A 25,739-nucleotide genomic window follows, 5' to 3' on the forward strand; every position below is an offset into this window, starting at 1 on the left:
CCACCGACGTGCTCCCCGAAACGAACCTCTTGTGCCACTCGATAACTCGCGCCCGCGATAATGTTCCGTTGCCGTGAGTGTCACGAAGGAGATCATACATCTGCGTGGCTGTCTTGCCAAGCTTAACACAAAATTTTATGCTTACACGCTGCTCAAAGTGGATGTCCATCTCTTCACATTCACTCACAGTTGAATGCGGCAGTAGAATGCGCAGACGACTGCGTATAATGTCATCTAGCGGCTGCCACAGCAATTAACATACATAGTTGAGGTTAGTCCGAAAAGATGGTGCCACACATAAGCACCAACACTTGTTTTCGGGAATCATTTCTAGAGAAGAAAATAAATCAGTCTCGAAACGTTACGGACAAAGTTGTATTTAAAGAACGAAATACATTATGCTGGTACACTAAAATCAATAAGGCGAATGAGTCACGCGACGTGAAGGCTATTTTCCCACAGAATTCCGTCTTTCCCAGAGATATAGAGTGCATTACTTAGTCATCATCATCAGACTGACTATGCCGGCTGAAGGACAAAGGCCTCTCTTATATCTCTCCAATAAACCCTGCACTGTGCCAGCTGCGACCAGCCTGCCGCCGCAGACTTCTTAATCTCATCCACTCACCTCCCCCCCCCCCCTGAGTTGAGTGTTAAAAAGCCGGATAAAGTTAAGACTTTTAGAAAAGTTTCGCATTAACTTACTAAAGCTGTTTTGTCTTTTCGTCCGAGCCTGCACAATATGTCATCATCTCCTCTGTCTGCCAACTGACATACCCAGGAATCCTGTGTACGTTCATGGGACATGGGAGGTTTTACCGCAAAGAATGGCGATAGCGTAAGTGTAATGCAAGGAGTCCTGAGCAGATTATGACTATTTAGTTGAACTCCCTAGCAAGTGCTTCCTTGTGTTTAGCTGAAGCGCTTCCATTTTATCGAAAAAATGCCAACTATGCCTGAAACTACAGACGCTGTGCAGCCGTTTCTTTCCTGGGCATTGATTTGTGTTGGGGAAAGTTTACCTTCGCGTGCATGTAAGAGGCCGCCTGGATGCCCGTGCGCCACCGTTAGACAATAGGACTGGGTGAAAATAATTATACAATATCAACAGCGAATTAAATTAATATGGTATAAAAAATTGCAGTATTATAAATAATTTATCAATACATATATTAGAAGAAAGGTATAAGAAATACGGGCCATTTAGTTCCTAAGATGAACTTCATGAAGCAAGTATTCCGAAAAAAAATCTGAAGAGGGCTAAAAAGAATATAATGATTAAAGTCAGTTTATTTGCAACGCCGTGTGCAGCATTGTGAACATCAAAATATCAGAGATTGAAGAGCATTGTATGGCTCCTTTTAAGCTTAAAAATGCTGTGCAATGTGAAAACTTCCACGCTGCAGCAGACCAGGCATTATGGCGTCTCTCCTGCTGGAACTGTACGCATCATTCGAAAAAGTAGCATATATCTGTGCAAGGTCGGTGAACAGCAGCTGGCAGCAGGTGAATGCGGCATCCAGCAGGGAAAAAGCTCTAAAAACCTCTCTATTCGCATGCACTAAAACAATATTGCAAAAAATGCACATATACATTACAAAGTATAAAGCGACAAAAAAGCACTGCAAGTTAATTTCTTAAAAGATGATAGTCCATGGTCTTAATGCTGTGGATCTCGATGTCCTGATTCAGTCTTGATGGCATGGTCATCCGGCGGAAGGATGGAGGAACCGACAAGACAGAGTCCTCGTCCTACCGGTATGTGCACTTTATAGCATTCATCATCATCACCAGTTTATTAACATCCAATGAGACACAGACCTCTCTCGCATATTCCTCCAACTAACCCTATCCTTAGCAGCTGCTTTCACGTTATCCTCGCAAATTCCCTCAACTCATAAGCCCACTTTCTTTCTCCCCGTGGTAGGCTACCCTTCAATATTGTGATATCATACTTCATACATTGTGACATCTTTAGAGACTATCGGTTATCGTGCCTTCACATTTGACATGCCCTGCCGAAGCCGATTTCTTCTTAGTTTAAAATAAGATATCATTAACCCGTGTTGGTTGTCTGACCTATTCCAGTCTTTTCCTGTGTTTTACCGTTGCACCTATAATTTTCCGTTGCATATCTCTGCTTGTTCATAAGGGATGCGAGCAAGCTGATATTTTTGATTGTAGAGTTCCTGAGATGCACTCCATCACATTTGTATTGGTTTATTTATTTCTAGCGGGAAATGGGCGTGGGTGAGGAACATAATGCGAATGTAGGATAGCTGATAGCCTATTAGCATAATGTAATGGATGCAAAGAAAATTCAAGCGTAGCAGATGGTTCCTGAATGTCTGGCTTGCGGAGGAGAAGGTGAAGTTTGTGGCGATCTGTTGGCCGCAGCTTCCGCGGGAGAGAGTTATTTGAAGGGATGTGGAACAGGACTTTGTAGTTTAGTTAATATAGTTAGAATAACGAAGGTGTTAATGATGACGATGCTTCATCTGTCGTCACAACCGCAATAAAGCCTATGACATCCAATTTATTATCCGTCAATTCCTGGAACCGCACTGCTAGGTTATCTTCAGTGAATAAGGCAGGATCTAGCATTACACTCTGCGCGGTTGTTTCCAATAGCGGCTCTTCCTTATCCAGAGGTTTTTAGCACCCTCCACTACGTTGCGTTATAGGTCTTGCCATCGATTTGGTTGGTTGCTTTATTCGACTGCGTGATTCAAAACATACCATTTAGGTAAGAGTAGCAAGCTTTCACCGCACTACTTGCAACTGACACCAGCTAGCCCGTTAAGTTCATCAAGCAAAATCTCTCACGGAGTCCCGCTCTGTGCGTCAGCGCTTCCTTATTACAGTTTGCCCTCCATTCTGCGCACCTTTTTAAAACGAACTTTTTACTACCAATTAGTGCAATGGCTTTAAAAATGAAATAACCAATAAAACGTCTGTTCCCGCCAGGTTGTTTACCACTGAGCACTGCATTCGTGCTGAGAAGGCCTTTTAGGCTGGTTACTGCACGCACGCACACTATAAAACAGCGATCAAAGTGTGGAGACGAACGCTCAATTGAAACCTCGCACAACAACCTAGTCGCGCTTCCTCTTCCGCCGTCTGTCTTTCGGACATCTCCTCCCCGTCACGTGGTGGCCGTCGAGCTGTAATATTTTACGTATCCTTTTCCTAACCCAAAGCTCCTGCGTTTGGCATCACTCGGGAAAAGACGCGAGCTTCGCAAGGGCTCAGCGTTTCTTAGTCAGCGAATCGTTCTTGACGTGTATCGTGTTGGTTTGGGAAGAAGGGTATGCGATTCGTCCGGGGAAGGGAGTAGCCCTTACGAAAGGAATAAGAAGCACAACAGCATCAAAACTCAATGTAATAATCGCCCTATGCTCTACAGCTCATCCCCGTACGCTTGTATAGCTCCATTTTGGAGGCATTTGCTTTTTAGTTGGTGATCTGCGCAAAAGCTCAAAAGAAAATAAAACTGTTCCTAAAGAATTCATGTTCATTTTAAGGTTAATATCAGTTCATGGTTACACCTCGTCAATTCGCTTAACTCATTTCAAAAACGGAACTGCACAGAGACAAATGCTAAGCACGTCTTTTCTTTACGACGACTCGCCTCCGCAGGGGACGCGCAGAATTCTTGGTATCGGCATCTTTAGATGGAGCTTCGGCAGCTGGCAGGAGATTGAAGACTTTGTGATAAAAGGGCCGGTCGTTCTCAATGCCTTTATATTTAGCGGACTTTTTGCACACCATCGAATACGCGTGGATGTCTCTTTTTTTCTTTTCCCACCTTCTTAAGAATCGTATACTGCATTTTCTCATATTTCAAGAAAATGCCCCTCTCTTTCGCTTGGCTCGCAACAGAAAAAGGCGGTTGACATATGCGAGATTTTGTTCGCGTAGCTGTCCATACTTCCGCGACGAAGATGCTTAGGCTTCGAATGGTCGAAGTGTAATCTCAACCTGTTCATTGCCCCATAAGCCACTTCTTATATTAACTAGCCACGACTTTCGCGAAACTGAAACCACAATTCTACAAAGCTCTCCAGAGATTCCCGCACCATTGACACCTTTATATTAAGCTCCAGATGCTTGAAGCAGCTTGCTCTAGTGTGTTCTCTCGTTAAGTGACGTTTGTCTGTTACTGTTTCAACATGTAATGAATGCCCACAGGGTACGCTTACCAGCGCCAGCTTGTCCGGATTCTTGAGGAGCGCCTTTTTGGCAGCGTTGTAAAATGAGCAGCAGGGTATGCCCACCGCAGGAAATGGTGAGTAGACGACACGATCTTCAATCCTTGCCCTCATATTAGGCTCTGAGCCTCAGCTGTGCAGAACGGTTTGTTGAGTGAACGGCGGTGCTTGTGAGCTCAGTCTTAACGCGACAGGTTCTCGAGCACCTAAAAAAGTTTCATGACACCATAAGTTAAAGATGACGGGAGTTCCAGTGACCAGCTTAATGAAAAACAGTGACAAGTGCTTTGACATCAAGTGCAAATGGTAATTTTCATAAATAAACTCGTTTCAGTTTCTTTCCACAATCATTTGAAGCCATTTCTTGCTAGGTAGTGCAAGCAAATCGTGCGTGGCGGCGGCCTCCTCACATAAGTGTGCATATGCTTCACCTTGGCAGCGCTTGTAAACTCTTCTGATTTAGTAAGTCACTGTTCTTGCCCCTTGTCCTTAATTTGCTAGAGTACTGGCAGCGCTGAACCAGAAAATGAATGTGGCCAGCCCTCGCTCGACGGCGTAAAACAGTGCGGATTTTTTATCGCGTTATTTCTTCTTAAAACTGCATGAGAAGCCTCCAAACACACCATAAGCAGGAACGGTGCTTGATAAGAGATAGAAAATTGTGCAATCCTTCCATCGGTTTCCCATTGAATGGTAAATGAGCGTTTTTGTGGCAGTGCACCTGCGGGACTCAAATATGCCACTTCTTGATTATCACTTTTGAATTCAGCTCTTACTCCACAGATTAGTAGAAAAATTAACACAATGCCAGCTGCACGATCGTAACTTCACCGGTTTTACGCTTTGTGGGTGTACTCGCCCCGTCCGTATTCCCCATTTCCTTAGGGAAGGATGACGTAGATAGAAAAAAAAATTAAACTGCCGGTTCGAGGCTACTGTCTCTATTTGTTTCTTTTTTTGGTTTCTCAAAAATCTTACGCTGAGACATTACATGACGGAGTGGGTGTTAAACGTCAAAAAATAATTAAAAAGAAAGATGAAAAGGTTTTGATGAGCCATTTGAATGTCAGTGGATCCACGGTGGTCGAAACTTTTATGGGCAGGCCATTCCAGTCTAATGTTGTGCGTAGGAAGACTGCCTTCTGAAAAGTTGTGGTATGTGTTTGTGGGAGACCCACTGCTAGAATTCTGCACTCCAACAGTCCCAGAAGAAGAACTCGGGCAACCAATTTTTAAGAGGGCACACTAAGCCGCACTGCGACGCTCAGTACATTCGCCTCAGCCATGAACCCGCCCTATCACTAACAGGTTACACTGCGGTGGCTCGCGCTTGCTTTGTTGAGCGAGTAGTAGTGGCAGGCAGATGGGAGTGTTATCACTGTGTTAATCATGTGGAGACATCAGCTAGAGGACGTCACTCGTCGTACACTGAAGGTAACGAGAAAGTAATTACTCACTGGCATCTCCCTAAGCGCTGTCATTCGGCTAAAAAGGAAAGGTATGCACAGTTCATAAAAACTTTCTGTATGAACAAAATTCGTTCTGGTTCGGGGTTCAAACAAGGAACCATGCCTGACCAAGACAATTTCTTGTACCACTGACGTAACCAGGACGGCAAGCAGATGGTAGGACAAGAACGAATCGCTCCACAACTTCAAGTGGTAACGCTGCTCTTCCAATATTTACTCGAAACCTCTAATGTGCAGAAGATTTGTAATAAGGGAGTACTAGCATGTACCCAAGCTTACACGGCTACAATAAAAACTCTCACCATACTTCACATAGACTTCGCAGTTGAAGAAATATACGTGATTTAAAAATACGAATCGATATCAGAGTTGCTTGAAACGAAAAGTTTGAAGAATAAATACGATAACCCATGTAGAGTGTGTGATAAGTCTCAAAAGACAATTCAAAATGTGCGTCTGGCGCATTTGGCTGTAGAAGACCTGATGGTAACGCTGACCGATCAGGATCTCTGAAAAACTGTGATTCAGAGATAACAAAGAGACGAAGAATAGCTGAGCTCGGTGGCGCCACTAGCGACCCATTTCAAAGGGGATGCTCATTCTGTCCGTCTGTTCGTCCGTCCGTCCATCCATCCATCATCTATCGATCCGTCGATCCGTCCGTCCGTCCGTCCGTCCATCTATCCATCCATCCATCCATCCATCCATCCATCCGTCCGTCCGTCTGTCCGTCCGTCCGTCCGTCCGTCCATCCATCCATCCATCCATCCATCCATTCATCCATCCATCCGTCCATTCACCCATCCATCCATTCATCCATCTATCCGTCCATCCGTCCGTCCGTCCGTTCACCGCCCGCCCACCGGCACGCTTGTCCGTCCCTCCAAAATGCACCAAACTTGGTCGTCCTGTCCATAGGAGTGATTTATATGCAGTATTGCGAAGATGTCTGTTGTCGCGACAGAACTGGTTCTGTCGTTGCGACACAGGACTACACATAGGTACAGAAACTCCTGTGGTCACGACAAAAAAATTTCTCTTGTCAGGTCCCAAAAGTCTTCAGGGAAACCTGTCGTGCAACGAAATATTTGCCTTTGTGCTCAGCTAGGGATCCATCAAGTCCGTCCGTATGTCCGTCCAGTCATCCATCCTCTAAATGGATAATTTTCAAGTTCAATTTTTCATTGCCATTTTATTTACGTAAGATAATTAATAAACAGTGACTGATGTGCAAGAAACAGCGTGTCACGTGAAAATAGAGTTTTTCAGTCTGGATTTCCTACGAACGACCTTGTCGAACGACCTTCCTTCGTCTTATCTACAATGTCCCCTGGGACTCTCCAATCGCTGATCTCCTTTTACAAAGTAGCCTGGTAAAAATTCACAACTTGTATAAATATCGTCTAAGTACCCGATTTAAACTTGAAACATGTAGGAATGTAAACTACATACGTAACCTTGCTGAATTACATGCCCGAGAACCCAGCTGCACGGCAATGTATGCAGAGAATTGGGTAGTGCCGACGCCTCGAATAAAATCCGGTATAGAACACCTGTAATTTACTCTTCCTTCTCTGTTAAACACATACACATGTAAAAATGTTTACCGCTTTAGTTCGTGAAAAAAATACTTGCGTGCTATGTACGCTCACATGTAGATCTGGGTTTACCGAGGGCAAATGTCGATTCAATATTGTATAACGCTGTTTAACTTTATTTTTTAGTTTCATTATTGTATACCTGTTCATACGTTGACCAATTGCCTTTCTTTTATAAGCCTTCCTGTCAAGACGCTCCCAAGAGAAAGAGGGCTGCAGCTTTGTCGAGCTGTATCTTACAGCTTTTTCTGCGCCTCCGATTTATGTACCTTTTCAAGGCAGAAATAAATTTGATTTGATTTGATTTGAAAGTTCCTGAAGGTGGCGCGTTTTTTTAACCTCGTGTCACCATGTCAATCAATCAACCCGTATTCCCTAAGCCTAGCAATTGTCCTATTAAGCAGAAATGTTACAAATTTGCGGTATTTTTTGCCTGAAATAGGGGGTGCGGGCATCCTGAAATAAAATTGCCTGTAGTTGAGCTATGGTTAACCCTAGTTGAATTGCGAAAGCGTCGTTTCCTTGGCACATCATCTACATAGCGTCTCATTCCGACGCTCTCGAGAACTCAAACCGACCTCTTCCGCAGTTGAAGAGTCACTCCGGGACGTGGCACGACTTCTTCTAGCCGCATCTTCGTTCGAGGCTTCTCGAGTCGTGCGGCGCGTTCTTCTGGCGTCTCCTGAGCGCGTTGTCTCTTCCTCGCTTCCTTCTGTCGTTGTTGCCTATCTTTCGCGCTCTCCGTAACGACTCAATATACTGAGACAAAGCGCATTTAACGCTTCTGTTGTAGCGCGGCGGTGGCGTTGCTAGGCAACGGCGGCTGAAGGTCGTTCGTCGGCCACGGTACACGGCATACGGCTGAAGTGCGCGACGAGCCGAAATGGCTCGCTGGCTCGCGTAGTATAGCTTTCGCTTTAAAAAGCTGTGGCACGATTACTCGGCAGCGAACTTTAGGGAATGTGTGGCGGCAGGGAGCAAACGGTTGTGAGACGAGCGACCCCTCTGAGAAAAACGCCGCCATGTTACCGGACCCTTTTCGGCGTCAGGTTAACGCGCTCTACCGCCGCTGTTGGGCTAGCGTTTCGTGCTAACTCAGGGGTTGTATTCAATTTGCGCATGCTCATTGTCGCTTCGTTATTATGCTGTCAGGCTAACCTACACGGGCTCAATATTCTAAAATTATGTCTCAGGTACGGGGCATCTGCTCAAGGAGCACGACTGAGCCATTACTGCGGACCGTACTGTCAAGCGGATTGCAGTCTGGGGTGAGTAGTTATATATAGGGGCCTTCGAGAGATGGGTAGGAGAGGCGCAGGTGGAGGGGGGACTTGACGCCGCACTTTGTTTTCAGATTTGGTTATAAAGTTAGTTATAATTATAGTTCAAGCAGATACAGGTCTATTGTAGGTATATTTACGCCAATCATAATTGCCTATTAGCGCTCTATTTATTCAGGCAAAGTAAATGCTGTCTTTTGCTCATAAGTTGCTTACAGGGCCAAGGACGCAACAGGAAATGGCTCTATTATCACATCCTTATTTTTTGTCATTCATGTCAAATAACTCGTGGAGTACATTGCCCGCCATGTCGAACTCTCCTCTGCCTTTACTACGCCTGTCTGCGATTGTTCAGCGCTAAAACATTCATTCTGTACAACAGCGGATATTTCCAACACCAAACTATGAGGCGAGCGTCGTTCCTCTGCGCTGCTAGTACAATGTTCCCGATAAAACAATTGACCATTTAATTTTGACACAACATCTAGATTTTGAAACTCTCCTTCCGAAAATCTACGATGCAACATGTGTGATCAGACGTTCACATGATCTACAGTGAACCAAAAAACCTGCTATTCATAATGTAGAAATAACTGCCTATGGCCGTGTACGGCAAACGTCTGAAAGGGCCTCCACGGTCAATGTTTACGGCCACACATTTTTTTTTGCGACAATAATACAGACTGTTTCCAAACATGACTGCAGGGCCTTAAAAGTCGAACAATAAAGCAGTGAGTTCTTTTACTGCTGCGACCATTCGGTGGAGAAATGCAGTATCTTCGACAGCTCTAGCAACGGCGGGAGGAAATTGTTCGTCATTGATATAACAAGTACCGCAGCCAGATGGCCACCGTGTCCGCAGTACCCGCCTCAGCTACCAGGTTTTCTGATGTGGCTGTTGAGGCTCACGTCCCGCACTCCTACACCATTTCTTATGTCAAAGTCCAGGATGTACCTGTCAACTATTCCAACGGGGGCCTCCGAGAGTACCTATGTAACCATGGAGTCATATCAGCCAGGAGGCTTACCTCTTACTTCAATGACAATGACGGCGTAGCCAAAGAGGTAGGTTGGCGCTCCGTTACTGTGGAATTCGCCAAAGATTCGCCTCTTCCGTAATCAGTAAGCTAGGGTTCAGCAGTTCCCTGCAACATAAGCAGAATGGCACATATTCCAGATGGATGGTTACATATTGAAACAGCGTACTGGTACTGTCCGTTGCAAATTGTGTGTGTACTAGCGTCCACAAGCACCAGAAATGCACCTTCCGAGCTGCTGCTGGTCAACGCCGACACCTGGTTTTATTACCGGTGTGTAGCATATAGTTTAGCCCACTTATAACGAGCTTTACGTTTACGCAGATTGCGCTCGTTGTATCCGTCTTTCGTAGCAAGGAGACTTCCCATATTTAAAACCGAAAATAGAAAGCAAGGCGCAAGTAGCGTTTATTTCTCGAAAAAGTTCTTATACAACTCTGTTTCTACAAGTTAAATTCCATTATGGCGCTTTCGAAACTCCTCGGCCTGCCATAGGCTCCTCGCCGAGGCACTTGATGATAATAAGCTATTTTGAGGATGCAATGAAACTAATCGCGGGGGAAGAGCTCACGGTAGCTGTTGCTGGGTCTTCCTCCTCGGCATCGTCTTCATAGTATTGTCCCAATGTTAAGCATTTACTGACGCCGCCATGCGATTCGTTGGCGCCCACCCGACTTCCTCGTCTTCCCTGCTCGAGCGTGAGCTTGGTCGATGTTACGGAAGCGTCATCACCCGCGACAACAAAGTCAGCCTAAATAACTTCATATCTGGTTAACTTTGAATGACAGAATGCCTCAAGTCCAAGTACGTCCGCTCGTGCGTGCTCGACTGCGTCCTTCGTTGTACCCGGGAACGTAAATCCTACCCCACTGAAGCAATTCGTGGTCCACACCAATGTAGTCTTTTCTATCTAAGCGGCTTTAATAATTTTGCCTTTCGAGGAACAAAGCAATTCAAACCAGGGCATTGGCAGCTGGTGTTTAAGTTACAACCACCATACGCTGTGACGCACCGCTAATAGAACACCTAGAGCGGGTGAATGATGTCCATGTCTAGTGGCTGGTTTTGTAGCGATAGCTACAGTACGGTGGCGTTCCGAGCTTTCTGCGTGGCGGTGGCGGCGCCGCCACCCTGTGGCTGCGCCCCCACGCTGTCACGTGGTTCGTCAAGTGATGCGGAGCAGCTCCCGGTGGCGCGGCACTGCATTTAGAGAAGACAGCACGTGGCGCTACACACCGTTGTCGAGCACGAACTTTTTTCTTCATGTAGGGCTCGAAATCAGCAAACCGCTTGGCGCACAGCCATGCGTAATTCCTTTAGCTCCTCCCCTCTTCCTCCTAACCTAATGCTCAGTTGCATACTCATCAAATGATAATAATAATAATTGCTTTTTGGGGAAAGGAAATGGCGCAGTATCTGTCTCATATATCGTTGGACACCTGAACAGCGCCGTAAGGGAAGGGATAAAGGAGGGAGTGAAAGAAGAAAGGAAGAAAGAGGTGCCGTAGTGGAGGGCTCCGGAATAATTTCGACCACCTGGGGATCTTTAACGTGCACTGACATCGCACAGCACACGGGCGCCTTAGCGTTTTTCCTCCATAAAAACGCAGCCGCCGCGGTCGGGTTCGAACAAAAATCGTTTTTGATCCAGGTCTTTGTGTTGGGCCTGTAGTGTACGAGAGTGAGTTCGCAAAACACGTTGGCCTGCGATACTTGCGTTGCCGATGACAAACGGCAGCCGCCGGTCGCTGCGGCCCATAAACAATACAGAAAGAAGGTGACCCGATGCTTGCTGTGCTTCATACCGCCTAAGCGTCGTCTTCCCAAGCATGCATTTCGACGGCCGCATCTGGTAAGCAGTTTCGTTTGCATTTTGCACATCAGGCCTTTATTACTGCGTTCTTGAGTCGCCAATTTATTTACAAACAAGAAGGGAGATTGCGTCACGGGGACAAGGAGGAGCTTTTCGGCCAGAGGCCCTGCAGGAATTGAGAGGTTTTCGACGACGGTGCCGATTATGCAGCCCCACCTCGTTCGCTGTAACAGAGTTCTCCGGCCACACTTGTTAGCTGTTTCTGATATTCGTGCTATTTCCCTAATACATATTTTGGCAGTCGCACCACCCTCTTACATAATGAGCGACAGTTCGTTATAAATGCGGCTGTTGCAAGTCGACTCGACTGCAATGATTTCGCATTATTACAGGCGAAACTGCCGAAGAGTTTCCGCTTAAGCCAGACATATTGTTTTCACGCCTTAGCAAGAACACCACCAAGAACAATCACTTATACCGGAAACAAATAAAAACGCATGTACAGCTGTTGGAAGTATCAGGAGCCGAAAGGTTCGGCCGCAACTAAAATGTAAGCGCTACAAGAGCCAAAGCTACAAGAAGCCCCTCTCGGCGGCAGCCTCCTAAGACGACCTCAAAACGCTACGGAATGGTGAGCCACCTGAGTAGGGCTGCCGCTCTAAAAATGGATGAGTAAACCGTTTGTTTCAAGTTAGGGATAGCTGTCAGCCGCAGATGGCAATTAGAAGGGATGGCTATGTAGGTGCAGATACAACTTCTAGTCAATCGTTTTCATGGCCTTCAGTGCGCGCCGCACGTTAGTTAAGCTCAGTTACACTGCTCGAAGCAGGTTACTCTGGTCTGCTAGAATGGCCATGTCGTCATGTGGAATGTGCTGAACTTTGTCTCCCTCCCGAGAAGGATGGGCAAGTGCATTTTAGATGTTGCAGATCTGCTCCATAGTGGTTTTTGCAGTGTAGGCATCTTTTGCGCATAGGTGATTCTTGTTTGGCAAGAGAGAATTTCTGTGTACGGTGTACGTCGCGTTTGCAATAACTTTATTTAAGATCTCTTGTGGCCGAGTTAGCTCTCCGTTAGAGTCAAGCTCCGGCACTGGTGTCCCTTACGATAACTTCCACCTACCGTCTACTTTTATTTTAGTGCGACCGTAAAACCCGAAAGTGCCAACCCTAGGTAAAACGCAGTATATTGTGAATATTTCTTATTTATGCAATAATTTAGCCAGAGCTGCAAGCCAGCCACGTTAGAAGGTGAAGTAAAAAAACGGTTTTCATGATTACAACAAATTTGCCAGGCACGTCTTGTTACCATGTTTTACAGACGGCGCTAGCTACGGCATCGAAACAGTGGCAAGACCAACTCGTCAGGAGGCTACACGCACAGCCGTGCGACTGAACCGTGCTGCAACGTAACATAGGAGCGCCGACCCTGGAGCGCTGCAATGCATTCGTCAAGAGCAATTTTGGCTACACGAACGCACAGCGCACGTACGGCACTCAGCTTTGTGGTGTAACCTCCGGCCCCCTTCGCCCACCTACGCGGCTTTCGCTTTCATTCTGGCAAAAAAATAACAGGCCAACGCGCCACCGTTAGAGACTGCCACGAAACGAAACGCTGTGCCGACCAGCTGCCATACTGTTTCTTAATATAACTAGAGAGAAAGCTGGCGGCGCTGCACTTCGTGAGTCATATACAGAGTTTGCCTACAGGCTTATGTCAAACATGGAGGAGTGGCTCAAAGAAGAGAAAGCGTTTGGTGACCACGAGAAAATTCTGCAGTGTTTCCAGCTGTAACAGTTTTATAGTCGGTTACCTGAGAACGTGCGGTACTGGGTCTTGGATAGGCCAGACGTTAGTACAGTGGCTAAAGCCGCCGAGCTAGCCGAGGAGTTTGTGACGCGTCGGGCTCGCGGAGCTAAGGACGGTCAAAAGGGTGAATTTGGCTCCAAGTCTGAGAGGCCGAAGTTCACACCCATGAGAGCAAGGGAAGACACACGTAGTGCGGATGCGAGTGAAAGCAGTCCTACCGAACGTAAGGAGACGGCGGCAGCCGAAGCCGAACGCAGAAGGCGGTTCGAGAGGAGGCAAGCGCGCGTGTGTTATACATGCCAGAAGCCGGGTCACTTTTCGGCGCAGTGTCCAGAAACAAAAAGAAAAGTCGTGTGTTTGTCATTATGTAGCACTGACGAGAACATGAAGCTTCTCGAGCCTTACATGCGAGACTTCCTCGTGAACGGGAAAGAGTGCCCAGTGCTTCGTGATTCCGCAGCTACAATGGATGTAGTTCACCCCTCTTACGTAGAACCCGATATGTTCACGGGCGAGTGCGCATGGATCAAGCAAGCCGTGGAAGCTCACAGCGTGTGTCTGCCCGTAGCAAAAGTGCTTATTGAAGGACCTTTCGGAGCGATTGAGACGGAGGCCGCAGTGTCATCTATGCTGCCCCCCCCCCCCCCCCAGTACCCGTACCTATTTTCGAACAGGTCCGATCACCTCCTGCGCGAGAAGGGGCTTTTGTTTGGTGAGGCTAGCGTTCAGGCCTTAACCAGATCGAGAGTTCGGGAGCTCGCTGCAAAGGCGGTAGTTGCGGGGCCGACGTTGTCGAACAATGAGAAAGGGTCGGAGGCGCAGCAAGCTGATACTCAGAGCACGTCCGAACTGAATAAAATTGAGCCTGTAGCGTTGAAGGCACCAGGTACTGGAGAGGAAATGCCCGACACGGGAAAGTTAGAAGAGCTATCTGCAGATTTGCTCATCGCGCCTACGTCCGATGGACTTAATAGGTTGCTAAAAGTCAGCCGGTCGGCTTTGATAGCCGAGAAAAAAAAGGTGGCAGCCTAGAAAACATGCGCTGCAATGTCAAGGAAGATATCGCCAAGAAAAATGCTCGTTTTGTGGAAAGAGGTGGGGTCCTGTACCGGAAGTATCTGGACCGCAGAGGAGTGGAGTTCGATCAGCTGATCGTGCCTCAGTGTTACCGTCAGGATCTGTTGCGCTTGTCGCATGGCGGTTCGTGGTCCGGACACCTAGGAGTTAAGAAGACTAAGGACCGTCTCTTGCAAGAGTACTATTGGCCAGGGTGTTTTCGTGACGCAGAACACTTTGTGAGGACATGTGACACCTGTCAGCGGGTTGGCAAACCAGGGGACAAATCGAGGGCGCCGTTGAAGTTGGTACCTATCATTACGGAGCCTTTTAGACGGCTCGTTATGGATACAGTGGGACCTCTGCCGGTAACAGCCACGAAGTACAGACACATTTTGACTGTGATCTGCCCAGCGACAAAGTTCCCTGAAGCAGTGCAGCTTAAAGAACTCAGCTCAGTTGAGATAGTCAATGCACTACTGTCGATATTTGCGCGAGTTGGTTTTCCTGCGGAAATCCAGTCAGATCAGGGCACAGTGTTTACTAGCGCTTTGACGACAGCCTTTCTCGAGAGGTGTGGGGTAAAGCTGTTACACAACTCAGTGTACCAACCACAGTCGAATTCCGTTGAGAAGCTCCACTCCGTCATGAAGCGCGTGTTGAGAGCATTGTGTTTTGAGCAACAAAGTGATTGGGAGCTGTGTCTGCCTGGGGTGATGTTTGCATTAAGGACCGCGCCGCATGCGGCTACGGGGTTTTCGCCAGCTGAGCTGGTGTACGGTCGCTCGCTGCGGTCTCCGCTTCGCATGCTTCGAGACTCGTGGGAAGGCAGGGGCGACGACCCAGTCGTGGTCGAGTACGTGCTTAGTCTCCTCGAACGCTTAAGAAGGGCACAGGAGTTGTCAGGTGAAGCAATGGCAAAGGCCCAGCAGAGGGCCAAGGTTTATTATGATCGGACAGCCAGGGCCCGTCGTTTTGAGGTGGGCGATGAGGTAATGATATTGCGCACATCGCTAAAAAACAAACTCGACGTGCAGTGGGAGGGCCCAGCACGGATTGTTCAAAAACTGTCGGACGTTAACTACGTGGTGAGTCTGCCAGGAAAACGGAAAGCACAGCAAGTTTACCACTGTAATCTGCTCAAACCCGATAGACAACGGGAAGCAGTGGTGTGTATGATGGTAAACGTTCCCGAAGAGCTTCCGGTCGAGCTTCCGGGACTAGGCTCAGTGACGAACAGGGAAGACACTGATCAGGTCATTAGTGACTTAATAATTAAAGCACCGCTGTCGGCTGAGCAGAAAACCGAACTACACCAACTCTTACAAGAGTTTCAAGGTCAGTTCTCTGAGAGGCCTGGTAGGACTTCTGTCCTTACTCATGATATAGAACTTACCTCCCCAGAGCCAGTACGATCCAAGGCGTACCGGGTGTCACCCCGCCAGCACGATATTATGGAGGCTGAGGTAAAGAAAATGCTACAGCTCGGTGTTATTGAGGCGGGTGAGAGTGATTATACCTCCCCTTTGATTTTAGTTGAGGTACCGGGCAAGGAACCTCGTCCTTGCGTCGACTACCGCAGGCTTAATTCCATCACTAAGGATCAAATTTATCCGATCCCTAACATCGAGGAGCGCCTTGAGAAAATTAGTAGCGCTCAGTTTATTTCCACCCTAGATCTTGTCAGGGGTTATTGGCAGGTTCCACTTACAGAAGAGGCTAGTAGGTATGCGGCGTTCATTTCACCAGTGGGAACATTCCGTCCTAAAGTTTTGAGTTTTGGTTTGAAGAACGCGCCATACTGCTTTTCAAGCCTCGTGGACAAAGTGTTGCGGGGATAGGAAGAATTCGCTTTACCGTATTTAGACGACGTAATGATATTCTTCGCATCCTGGTCTGAGCATATGGCACACTTGCGGGCAGTGCTAACCCGGCTGCGCGAAGCGGGCTTGACAGTCAAGGCTCGCAAGTGCCAATTAGCACAGGCCGAGGTTGTCTACCTCGGTCACGTGATTGTACAGGGTCGTCGCCGCCCCTCTGAAATAAAGGTGGCCGCTGTGCGAGACTTCCCGCAACCGCGCACGAAGACCGATATTCGGTCGTTCTTAGGTGTCGCCGGCTACTATCAGAGGTACATCCCCAGGTACTCCGATATCGCGGCTCCCCTGACGGATGCTCTAAGAAAAACAGAGCCCCAAACAGTCGTCTGGAGCGAGACAAAGGAAAGAGCTTTTAACGCCCTAAAGAGCGCCCTAACAAGCCAGCCTGTGCTACGATCGCCAGACTACACAAAAGGGTTCGTTGTTCAGTGCGATGCTAGTGAGCGAGGCATGGGCGTTGTACTGTGCCAACGGGAAAATGGAGAAGTGGTACACCCCGTCCTGTATGCTAGTCGTAAGCTGACCTGTCGTGAGCAGGCGTACAGCGCCACCGAGAAAGAGTGTGCGTGTCTCGTGTGGGCCGTTCAGAAATTGTCATGCTACCTAGCCGGCTCGAGGTTTATCATTGAGATGGATCACTGCCCTCTCCAATGGCTGCAGACCATCTCTCCCAAAAATGGCCGCCTCCTGCGCTGGAGCCTCGCTTTGCAACCATATTCCTTTGAGGTGCGTTACAAAAAGGGGAGTCTCAACGGTAACGCCGATGGCTTAAGTCGAGGCCCCTAACGTGGGAATCCGCCTCAAAGTTGTTTGTTACTGATGTTTTCTTCCTGAGGCAGGATTTTTAACATATTTCTTTTGTTTAGTGTTTCAAAGTGATTATGTGCTTTCTAGTGCAATGTTCCAATTTGTGGATGCGTTCTGAGTGCTGCTTGACTACTGTAAGGAACTAGGCAGTAGTTTAAAAGGGGAAAGAGCCTGGCAGAGCTTAGTGAGGGTTGTCTCGTACTTGCTAACTGAGCGGTTGCGTTTCGGCGTAGTTCTAACGCTTGCTGGGAACGAGCACAAAAATGGCAACTCTCCCGAAGTGACTTTGCAGTGTCCTGTGTGATCCTGAACCTGAGAACGAGGCCTTCTCTGTGCGCTGCGCTCAAGCAACGTCGAGGGACGACCGGTTTCGATTACGAGCATCATCGAGCGACATCCCTCCGGACAGCGGATGCAGTCCCCTGACCATCGGGATCTCCTTCTCCCGGCGGGGCGGTCTGTTACGTTTCGCCTACGACGCGCGGTATAGCCGGCGCGGATGCAACGGACGCCGGGGCTTCGTTCAAAGTGGCGGTCATTTTGGGCCCGTTCAGTGCTGCCGTAACGCCTCCCGCCATGCGCGTCCAGGCAGGTGTCAATGCCACGTGTCGTCGTGTGTGCGTGTGTGTTTGTGTGCATGTTGGTGCCCACGCTTGTCAAAGCGCGGCAGCCGGGGAGAGGAGCTCCCCAACTGGGAGGCGAGGAGGTCTGACCGGCGCCGGCCCGGCGGACGCGCTCGTCACGTCTGAACATGTCCGAGCGTCGCCGTATCGGGCGCCTCATCCTGAGCCGTTCCTTCTTGCCCTCGACTCCGAGGGTATAAAAGCCGCTGCCCCGGACGCCAAAGAGAGACTTCGATTTCTTCCTGCGAGTAACGTGGTCGCCCTGACCGGCTGCTCTTTTGCGATGCCAGAATAAACAAATTGTCCTGTTGCCAGTCGACTCATCCTTTGCCAGGACCTTCGGATGTTTCCAGCTGTGCCCCAGGCCGCCAGGCCAACGCTACCCTTGGGGCTTGCAACCCATTTGCAACAATGGCCAAACCACTCATGAAACCTCGTCTGAGCCGCATTTCCGCTTAGGACGAAGTGCATTAAAAAAGAACTAGTATAGACGGTGACGCCACCTTTCCCTCTTGGTAGTATTTAGAAAAATGAGCCGCGGAGTAGACGCAGTCGACGCGGATCTGCAGCGGAACGCAGAAGACGACACACGCCACGGTGCATGCACGCGCTTGCATAATAGGGGAGACAGTGTCCGGTGGCACCAGAGGTCTTGGAACTGATTGAACGGTGGTCCTACGGGAGCACCCTAACAATGCCAAAATGAAATCCCAGCGTCACGTATCAGATCCCCACCAATATTTCCCGATGTAGAGAAAGTGATTGAATTGAATTGAACTGAACTGGCTGTTGGGGAAGCGAAATGGCGCAGTATGTCTGACATTTCGGCGGACACCTGAACTGCGCCGTAAGGGAAGGGGTCAAGGAAGCAGTGAAAGAAGAAAGGAATAAAGAGGTGGCTTAGAGGAGGGCTCCGGAATAATTTCGGCCACCTGGGGATCTTTAACGTGCACTGACATCCTCTTCGCAGCGGAGACGGTGCTCATGTCTATCTCATTCCGTGGGCCGAACTATTTGTCGGAATCACACAGTTACGGACGCTCTGCACCTGCAGCGTTCTCTTGTTTCCTAGAAAATTTGTCGTGCAGTGCGCAAAAAAAAAGAACTCCAGCAATTCGTTTCCGTCGCTGGTGTACACACATGCACAAAGACTTAGGCTTCCGTAACTGTAACAAATGTATGAAGCCTTGATTTTAGTCTGATTAAAACAATGGGCTGGAGGGAGTAATATTAAGCAGTAAGATAAATTTGGAGACTTCTGGGGAGAGCTCAAATGCCTAAGGATGCTTCCTACATTGCCATATTCAGACTTTTACCTGGTTATCTGGGGATTTACTTTATCCATACAAATTGTAAATGCATGCGGGAGGATACTAGAGCTCATGCGCGAATATAGTGCTGAAACATTCGTAACTTGGACAATTTGAAACGTCAAACTTGATCTCCGCGACAAAAGATGGTCCCATTCATTAAACTAAATATAGGGACCGTGGCTCTTTTTTTTATTACGTCGCAAGAATTAATCATTGAAATTCTTTCCCAGGGCCCATGTTTTATGCAATGTCAGAGCACGTCAATGAACAACACCAAATGATCGAAATTCAGCTTCATCTCTTCATTACAACGAGAGTGTATTATCTTTTTATGCCATATCCTGTCTTCATAAGTTCCCTCGCCACGCGTTTGATTGTGAAGCGCAAGGGACGCCGTTACTCAACCTTCCATTTTTTTTTAGGCCACCTCCCCTCGCGCACTTACACATCCTGGCACCATCAAAAACGGACTGGTCCGGGTTTGAAAAAATGCGCCTTATTTTTTTAAGGGCGAGTTAAGCCTTCGCTTTCAACAATATGATAGTCCTTGAGCTGCCGAACTACGGCGAATAGTTCACACTCTGGGGGTCACTGTACCATCCGCACTAAGCACCACTATTTGAAGAGCCAGCTATTAATAAAAAAAGAAAAGCCAAATTGTATTACAATGACAGTGCTGCAATATAATGTGCTGATGAAGTCGTCATTTTAAGCATTTCTTTTGCGAATGCTATGAAGAAACGAGTTTATCTCTGAAAGTGAGTACAACAGTTGTGATCGCACTTTTGTCAGTCGTTAGTTGATCAATTCTTGGTCAGCGGAGCACGTTATTATCGCGATCAAAATTTCCCGGAAAAACTGACTCTTTATAGAAGTTAAACTGACTTTTCTGCGCAAGCTTCCTTCGTCTCACTCAGCGTGGCCTTGGCAATCACCAGAAACTACTTGAAGAGTATTGGCCGCCTCACTAACGTTGGCTTCCTAATAGTATTTATCCTAAATTCGCATTAAGAAAAGAGAAATAGATGCTGAATATTTACCTTTCTACGTGTTCCTCAACAGGATGCCTCCCTTCCGTTCTCCATCTATTTGAGCCTCATTCTCATATCGACATCGATCTGCTACGATCTTACCCTGCACCATTCAGTACTCAACCCGGTTCACGCGGCAGCGTTTAGCAGTGGCGCTATAAGTGCCGCGCAGTTGCATGTAATGAGTCCCAGCAGTTGCTATGGTCTGAGGGAAAGCGCGACGCGAAAGGGACCTAGCATTCGGTCGGCCCTTTTCGAAACCTAGTGCCTGTAGGGCGACTCCGCTTCCTGTTTACGGCAGAGCCGCCATCCACTACAGTTAGTTGCTGGAAAAGCTTGAAAAAGAAGGGAAGAGAATAGGGCGAGTGGGGGCGGGGGGAGGTGTGTTCAGGTGTTCACGGTGCTCTAGCTTGTTAGTCTGAGGGGGTTTAATAGCAGATGTCACAGAGCATGTGCGCACAGACGCGGCCAGCACCGGCACAAAAAATCTCGAAAACTAAACAAACATAGACGTGCGAAAGGAAACAAAGGTAAAATTGGTACCTGAAGTGTAATTTGAAAACGGAGCATTCTTTTGTGCCGTTTTGGAAACCGTTTCCTGTAAGATATAAAAGAGAGTATTATCCTGTTATGCGATGCAAAAGAGACGATTAAGGTATAAATTGAGGCTGAAAATTCTTTGCCCGGTGAGCCAGCGAAGCTATTTGCAGTAATTCTCGCCCTCATATGAGTCAATAAAATGGCATCTTTACGTGCCACCCTGCAAGCGGTGAATTGTGAATTTTTAAACTCCAATAAGCAGCCGTCTGTGTAACAGAATGTCAAAGACGGCGTTGGCACATGCACGGGATTGCATTTAGCGATAAAAAATGAACAGAACCTAATTTTTTTCACGTGGATGATACAATAAACCATAAACCACCGCTCAAAACATTAGTACTGAGAAGGGGCCAGTAATACGAACCGGGTGTTGCCTTTAAACTTTCATTTAAAGTGGACAAAGAATAAGCGCTCCTCCTATACGTTCGAGGCATCACTGAATCCGAGTAGACATAGACGAAAATGAAATGGCTTGCCCACATGAATCACAAAAAAAAACTGTCCGTCTGTCTCTTCATCGAGACTACCTGTAAGCGTGAGGTGCTTGCTTCTATAACGCGTGCTGGTGCCGTCTCCTACTCGCCAGTACGCGGCCGGAGCCGACGGGTCGGTACAGGTGTTTCAAGTACTCCCGAATTCTGAAGCTTCTCTTTCCACCTACGCAATTCTTCCAACGTCTATCGCTAGATTCCTATGCTCCTTATCGCTGTTTAAAACACTATAGTTCTCGTCCGCTCTTCATCAATCAGACTTCACAAGCATTCGCAGCACGGAACCACCTCATGAAGGATGATGGGGATGATTTCTAAGACACATCACGAGATAATGATGAGAACATGTTGATGAGACCTGAAATTGGACCTCAGTTGGATCTTCTAGCCGTCCTTGCCATTTCAGTAAGCTCCTTCTGAACTTTCTGCTCAGTCAGATGATGTGGAGAGACCTTATACTCAAACATTACCCAGCGTGAGAGACTGGCAGTTTTAAAGATACCATATGAAGATGCGTAGTTGGCAGAGTGGCCTAAGGCGTCGGGAAAAAAAATCGCTCTTTTGCGGCCGCTAAATAAAATTCCTATTGGTGCTCAAATAAAGCTCAGATGAGAAGTTTAGAATCTTTCTGATAAGTTTGTTTTCATGTCCGGCTGCGGGTTTACCCTTTGGTTCGGCTTTAGGCACGGGGCGGCACTCGATAGATGTTCTGGTTAATGCTCTGATAATGAGAGGATGAGGTGTAAAAACATGTACGGCTTAAAAACAAATCACCCGAACAACTTGGCCAAGAGGTCTCATGAAATCCTAATTCCGGTCACCAGTCAGTCGACAAAGACACTTGTTTTCGCCTAGAAGAAGACAATTTTATTAAAGTATACCTATCTTTAGTGTAGCTGTGTGTGTCCTATTTTCGAAGCACAGTTTAGGTTCAAGTTCTGGTTTCTTTAGCAACACCTGCCCAAGGTGCCGTTTCTCACATTTTCTGTGTTCGTCTGCCGCACACCTGTGCGCGTATGCTCTATTGAAACCACACATTATTTCCTCTCGAGTTTATCGGCGCAAACCCATTTGCTGGGTTTCTGTGTTCACATTGATGCTGCCACAGCTTCGGCCTAGATAAGCAACTGTTGCCTTGGTCGTGTTTGAATAAAGGTTGGAAGCCAGCAACAGGCTAACCATGCGGGCAAGTTATGGTTGATCAAGCATAACTTGACCACCAACTAAAACGGGTACCTCTTGTACATATGTTTTCATTGCTGGTTGCTGGTTCCCCCATACTAATCAAAATATTGCCAAACTCGAAGCAGTTCAAAGAAAAGCTGTCGGATTTATATTTAACAAATACCACACAACTGACTCACCAACAGAAATAATGAAACGTGAAGGGATACAAAAACTCCAACTACGTAGTAAACTCGCGCGACACAAGATGATGTATCAACTAATTCACCAGCAATTAAAACGACGTTACTAAATATATGTCCTTTTCTAAAGCAAGATCGACACGTCACAAACATTCTAATACACTTAACGAGTACCCTTTCCGTACTGACGGCTTCAAATACTCATTTTTTTTCCTTTTGCCACTCTTGAATGGAACAGTCTAAGCCCTTCAATAACTAGCAGCTCATCGTTAAGAAAGTTCAGCGCTGCTATCGTGAGCTCGGTACTTAATTAGCAAATATTTTTGTGTGTGCGTTTTCTGTGTTACTAATATTGCTTCCTATCCTGTGTGCCTTTTTAATGTTAACTTTGTCCAGGTATACACAGACTACCAGTATTGTTTTCGGAACTATTGCGATGTAGCCTCTGTCATGACACCTATTGTGAGATTTATTTGCCTTGTTTAGATATGGTTATGATACAGTTCGTTGTATTGTTATGCTGCGTTGTTGTATTTTTGGTTGTATTTCCATAGTTAATTCCAGTGCCTTTGCTTTACCCTTACTATTAGTTGTCTATTTTACGATCTTCACAAAAATGATGTATTTTTTGAACTGTTATTACTAACCCTATTTTGCCCTTCTGCAACAATCCCAAATGGGATTAGCAGTATGTATAAATAAATAAATAACGTTGTAAGCCCGCGCTATCTTAGCCACAATAATGTCATTCCTCTGTGCTAGTTTTTTTACTGATTCTCCCTTTAATTTCGGGCGCCTAGTGATACGTAATAAAGCCCTGGTGCGCAAATATTTGACCTGTGTTCCTATCACAGCCTTGTTCAGTAGCCCGTTACTTAGAAAATATATACAATGTTTTAAGAATTCGCAATTGTCAAGAGTCTCGAAGCGTTTGAATCATTTGAGATTATTTACTTCCGCTGAAAATTCTAGAACGCTTATGGCAACAAAGCTCCCGACAGTATCTGGCAGTGTACATTGCTGAGCGTTATTCATCTCAAGACCATTGCCCAAAAAATAGTCTTTCACTGTATTTAGTCAGACTGCAGGATATATATGAAGGAGCGTACAGATGTACAAGCAGCGAGTGCCGCCAGGAATGGTGTACTGGTGCGGACAAAAGTAAACTGAGCAGACTGTTGCATTCTGATATTTTTCATGAGTTACCTAATTGAAATTGCCAGCTGTGACGCGTGTATGCTGTTAGGTGAAGCCAGTGGTCTCTCGCATGGATAAACAAATTATCTTCATTTTCAGTAGATAAAGTGCGATCGCACTTGTAATCGAATCACATGCTCCGTTTACTAATGTGCGCGCCTGTACTAACAACAGCTTTGGTTTTGGAACCGAGTGGGCCCTGACTTCTTTTCGGATTATTGTGGGTCTTGTAGCGAGACACCGGGTTTAATCACTCAAAAGTTAGCAAGCACCCTGAGGCTTTCTCATCCTTTGGTCGCTATGCGATTATGAAGAACCATCTGCCCAACCTCTCTGCCATAGACTCCCTCTTCACAGTTTCTCAGTTGCTGTGCGGCTTGTGCGGTCTCCTGAAACCGTTTGATTATCGTTGACGTCAGCACCTCACGCAGTGCTCCGAGAAAGCCGCGCTTCCTGCTGGTACTGCCCGCGAAGTTGCTATGTTCCGGCTGCAACATTTTGTTCCCCGCCACGGTGCGCCGCGTGGGCTGCGAAGTGACAGAGGTCGCGTCTTCATTTCCCACGTCGTTGAAGCTCTGCTTACGGAATGTCGCATCGTACATTGGTCCATCACTGCCTACCACCCACAAGCTAACGGGCTCACCGAGCGCTTCAATCGTACTCTCAGAGATATGCTCACGATGTACGTCGCAGCAGATCAGACCAGCTGGAGCGAAGTCAACCACCAGCTTCACCCCTTTCTTCATGTTGTATGGACGTAAGACGTCGTCCCTGACGGGCACGATTTTGCTTTAACTTGTACTCCTGACACATACGAGTGGGCGCCCCTCTCAGAAGTTTCAAGGCATGTCAAGGACTCTTCAGTTGGAGCGTTGTTTTACCTCGGGATCCTAAGACCGCCAAAAGCATCGCCACAATAAAGATCAGGCGCGATACGTTTTTTCGGCTGGATCATTGGTTTGACTCTCGATTCCAGGCACACCACCGAGATTGCCTTCAAAATTTCGCATATAATATCACGGCCTTCATAGAGTCGTCCAACAAACGTCGCCCATATTACATCGTGGAGCCGTTGAACGCCTCTTCGGACTTCCGCCGTCGCGGCCGACGAACTGCCAACGGCAGCCGCTTGAAGACCTACTACGACTCGCTTCTCTTACCGTCGCCATAAGTCGCCTGGGTGGATCCTTTCCGTTCCCGGGGCATTTGTAGAAAACCGTTATGGCCACGCCTGATGCCGCCTGGGAAGATGACTGAGAAAGACGAAATTCCGGCGCGCTGCGCGAGATCGCTTCGGCTACACTAGCTGTCTTTTGCGTTGCACGCCCTTCTGATCACCTTATTTTATTTGCACACAAACCCTCTTTCAGTCTCCTTAAATATCGAGAGGTGTGTGTGTAGCCCGCAGCGACGACCTAGCCAATTTCTTTCCTAACATTTCCGTCCGTCAGCTCACGGGAAATTAGCAACCACCCCCCCCCCCTTCCGCCGAAAGGCGCCTGGGTTTTTATACTCTTGCCCCCTGTGTCATTTGCGCAGCTGCGACTCTGCGACTCTTTGGCCACGCATAGACAGCGGCACATATCTTTCAATTTTGTTTCTTTGTTTAGTACGCTTGTCGTTGCCGCGCTACCCATGTGTGCGCACCGCCTTTTTCTCCTTTCTTTGGTTTCACCATCTATACCCCCACCCCCCGTCCCAATCTTTTTCTTATCTGCTCACTTCATCCTCACACTTTTTTGTTTGTTTCTTTATTTTTTCTAATGCTGGTGCTGTTCGCATGTTACCTTTCCTTTTCCTCTTCTCTGCATGTCACAAACATTTAAAGCTTGAATCTGAAGCCATGCATTATAGTACTGAAGACACCGTGGTTGAAACGTCAACAATAAATAAATGCATTTGAGCAGCGCCTACCTCAATCATTCTCCTGCAATGGAATCTACTTTCGTAACCACATACATACATACATACATACATACATACATACATACATACATACATACATACATACATACATACATACATACATACATACATACATACATGCATGCATGCATGCATGCATGCATGCATGCATGCATGCATGCATACATACATACATACATACATACATACATACATACATACATACATACATACATACATACATACATACAT

General features: G+C 47.1%; 1 protein-coding gene across 1 annotated transcript in view; it reads right to left on the reverse strand.

Moving 5' to 3' along the window:
- LOC144097864 (uncharacterized) overlaps window positions 1-9,621 on the reverse strand; it is a 57,138-nt gene extending 47,517 nt beyond the window's left edge. The window contains exons 1-2 of the mRNA XM_077630475.1: window positions 9,587-9,621; window positions 4,203-4,417 (exon numbers count right to left, since the gene is read on the reverse strand). Coding sequence (XP_077486601.1) covers window positions 4,203-4,325 — 123 coding nt within the window. The 5' untranslated portion in view covers window positions 4,326-4,417; window positions 9,587-9,621. The remainder of the gene's footprint in view (window positions 1-4,202; window positions 4,418-9,586) is intronic.
- Between the last annotated feature and the right edge of the window lie 16,118 nt (window positions 9,622-25,739).

The sequence above is a fragment of the Amblyomma americanum genome, chromosome 7 (genome assembly GCF_052857255.1).
Source record: "Amblyomma americanum isolate KBUSLIRL-KWMA chromosome 7, ASM5285725v1, whole genome shotgun sequence".
Classification (NCBI taxonomy): Eukaryota; Metazoa; Arthropoda; class Arachnida; order Ixodida; family Ixodidae; genus Amblyomma; species Amblyomma americanum.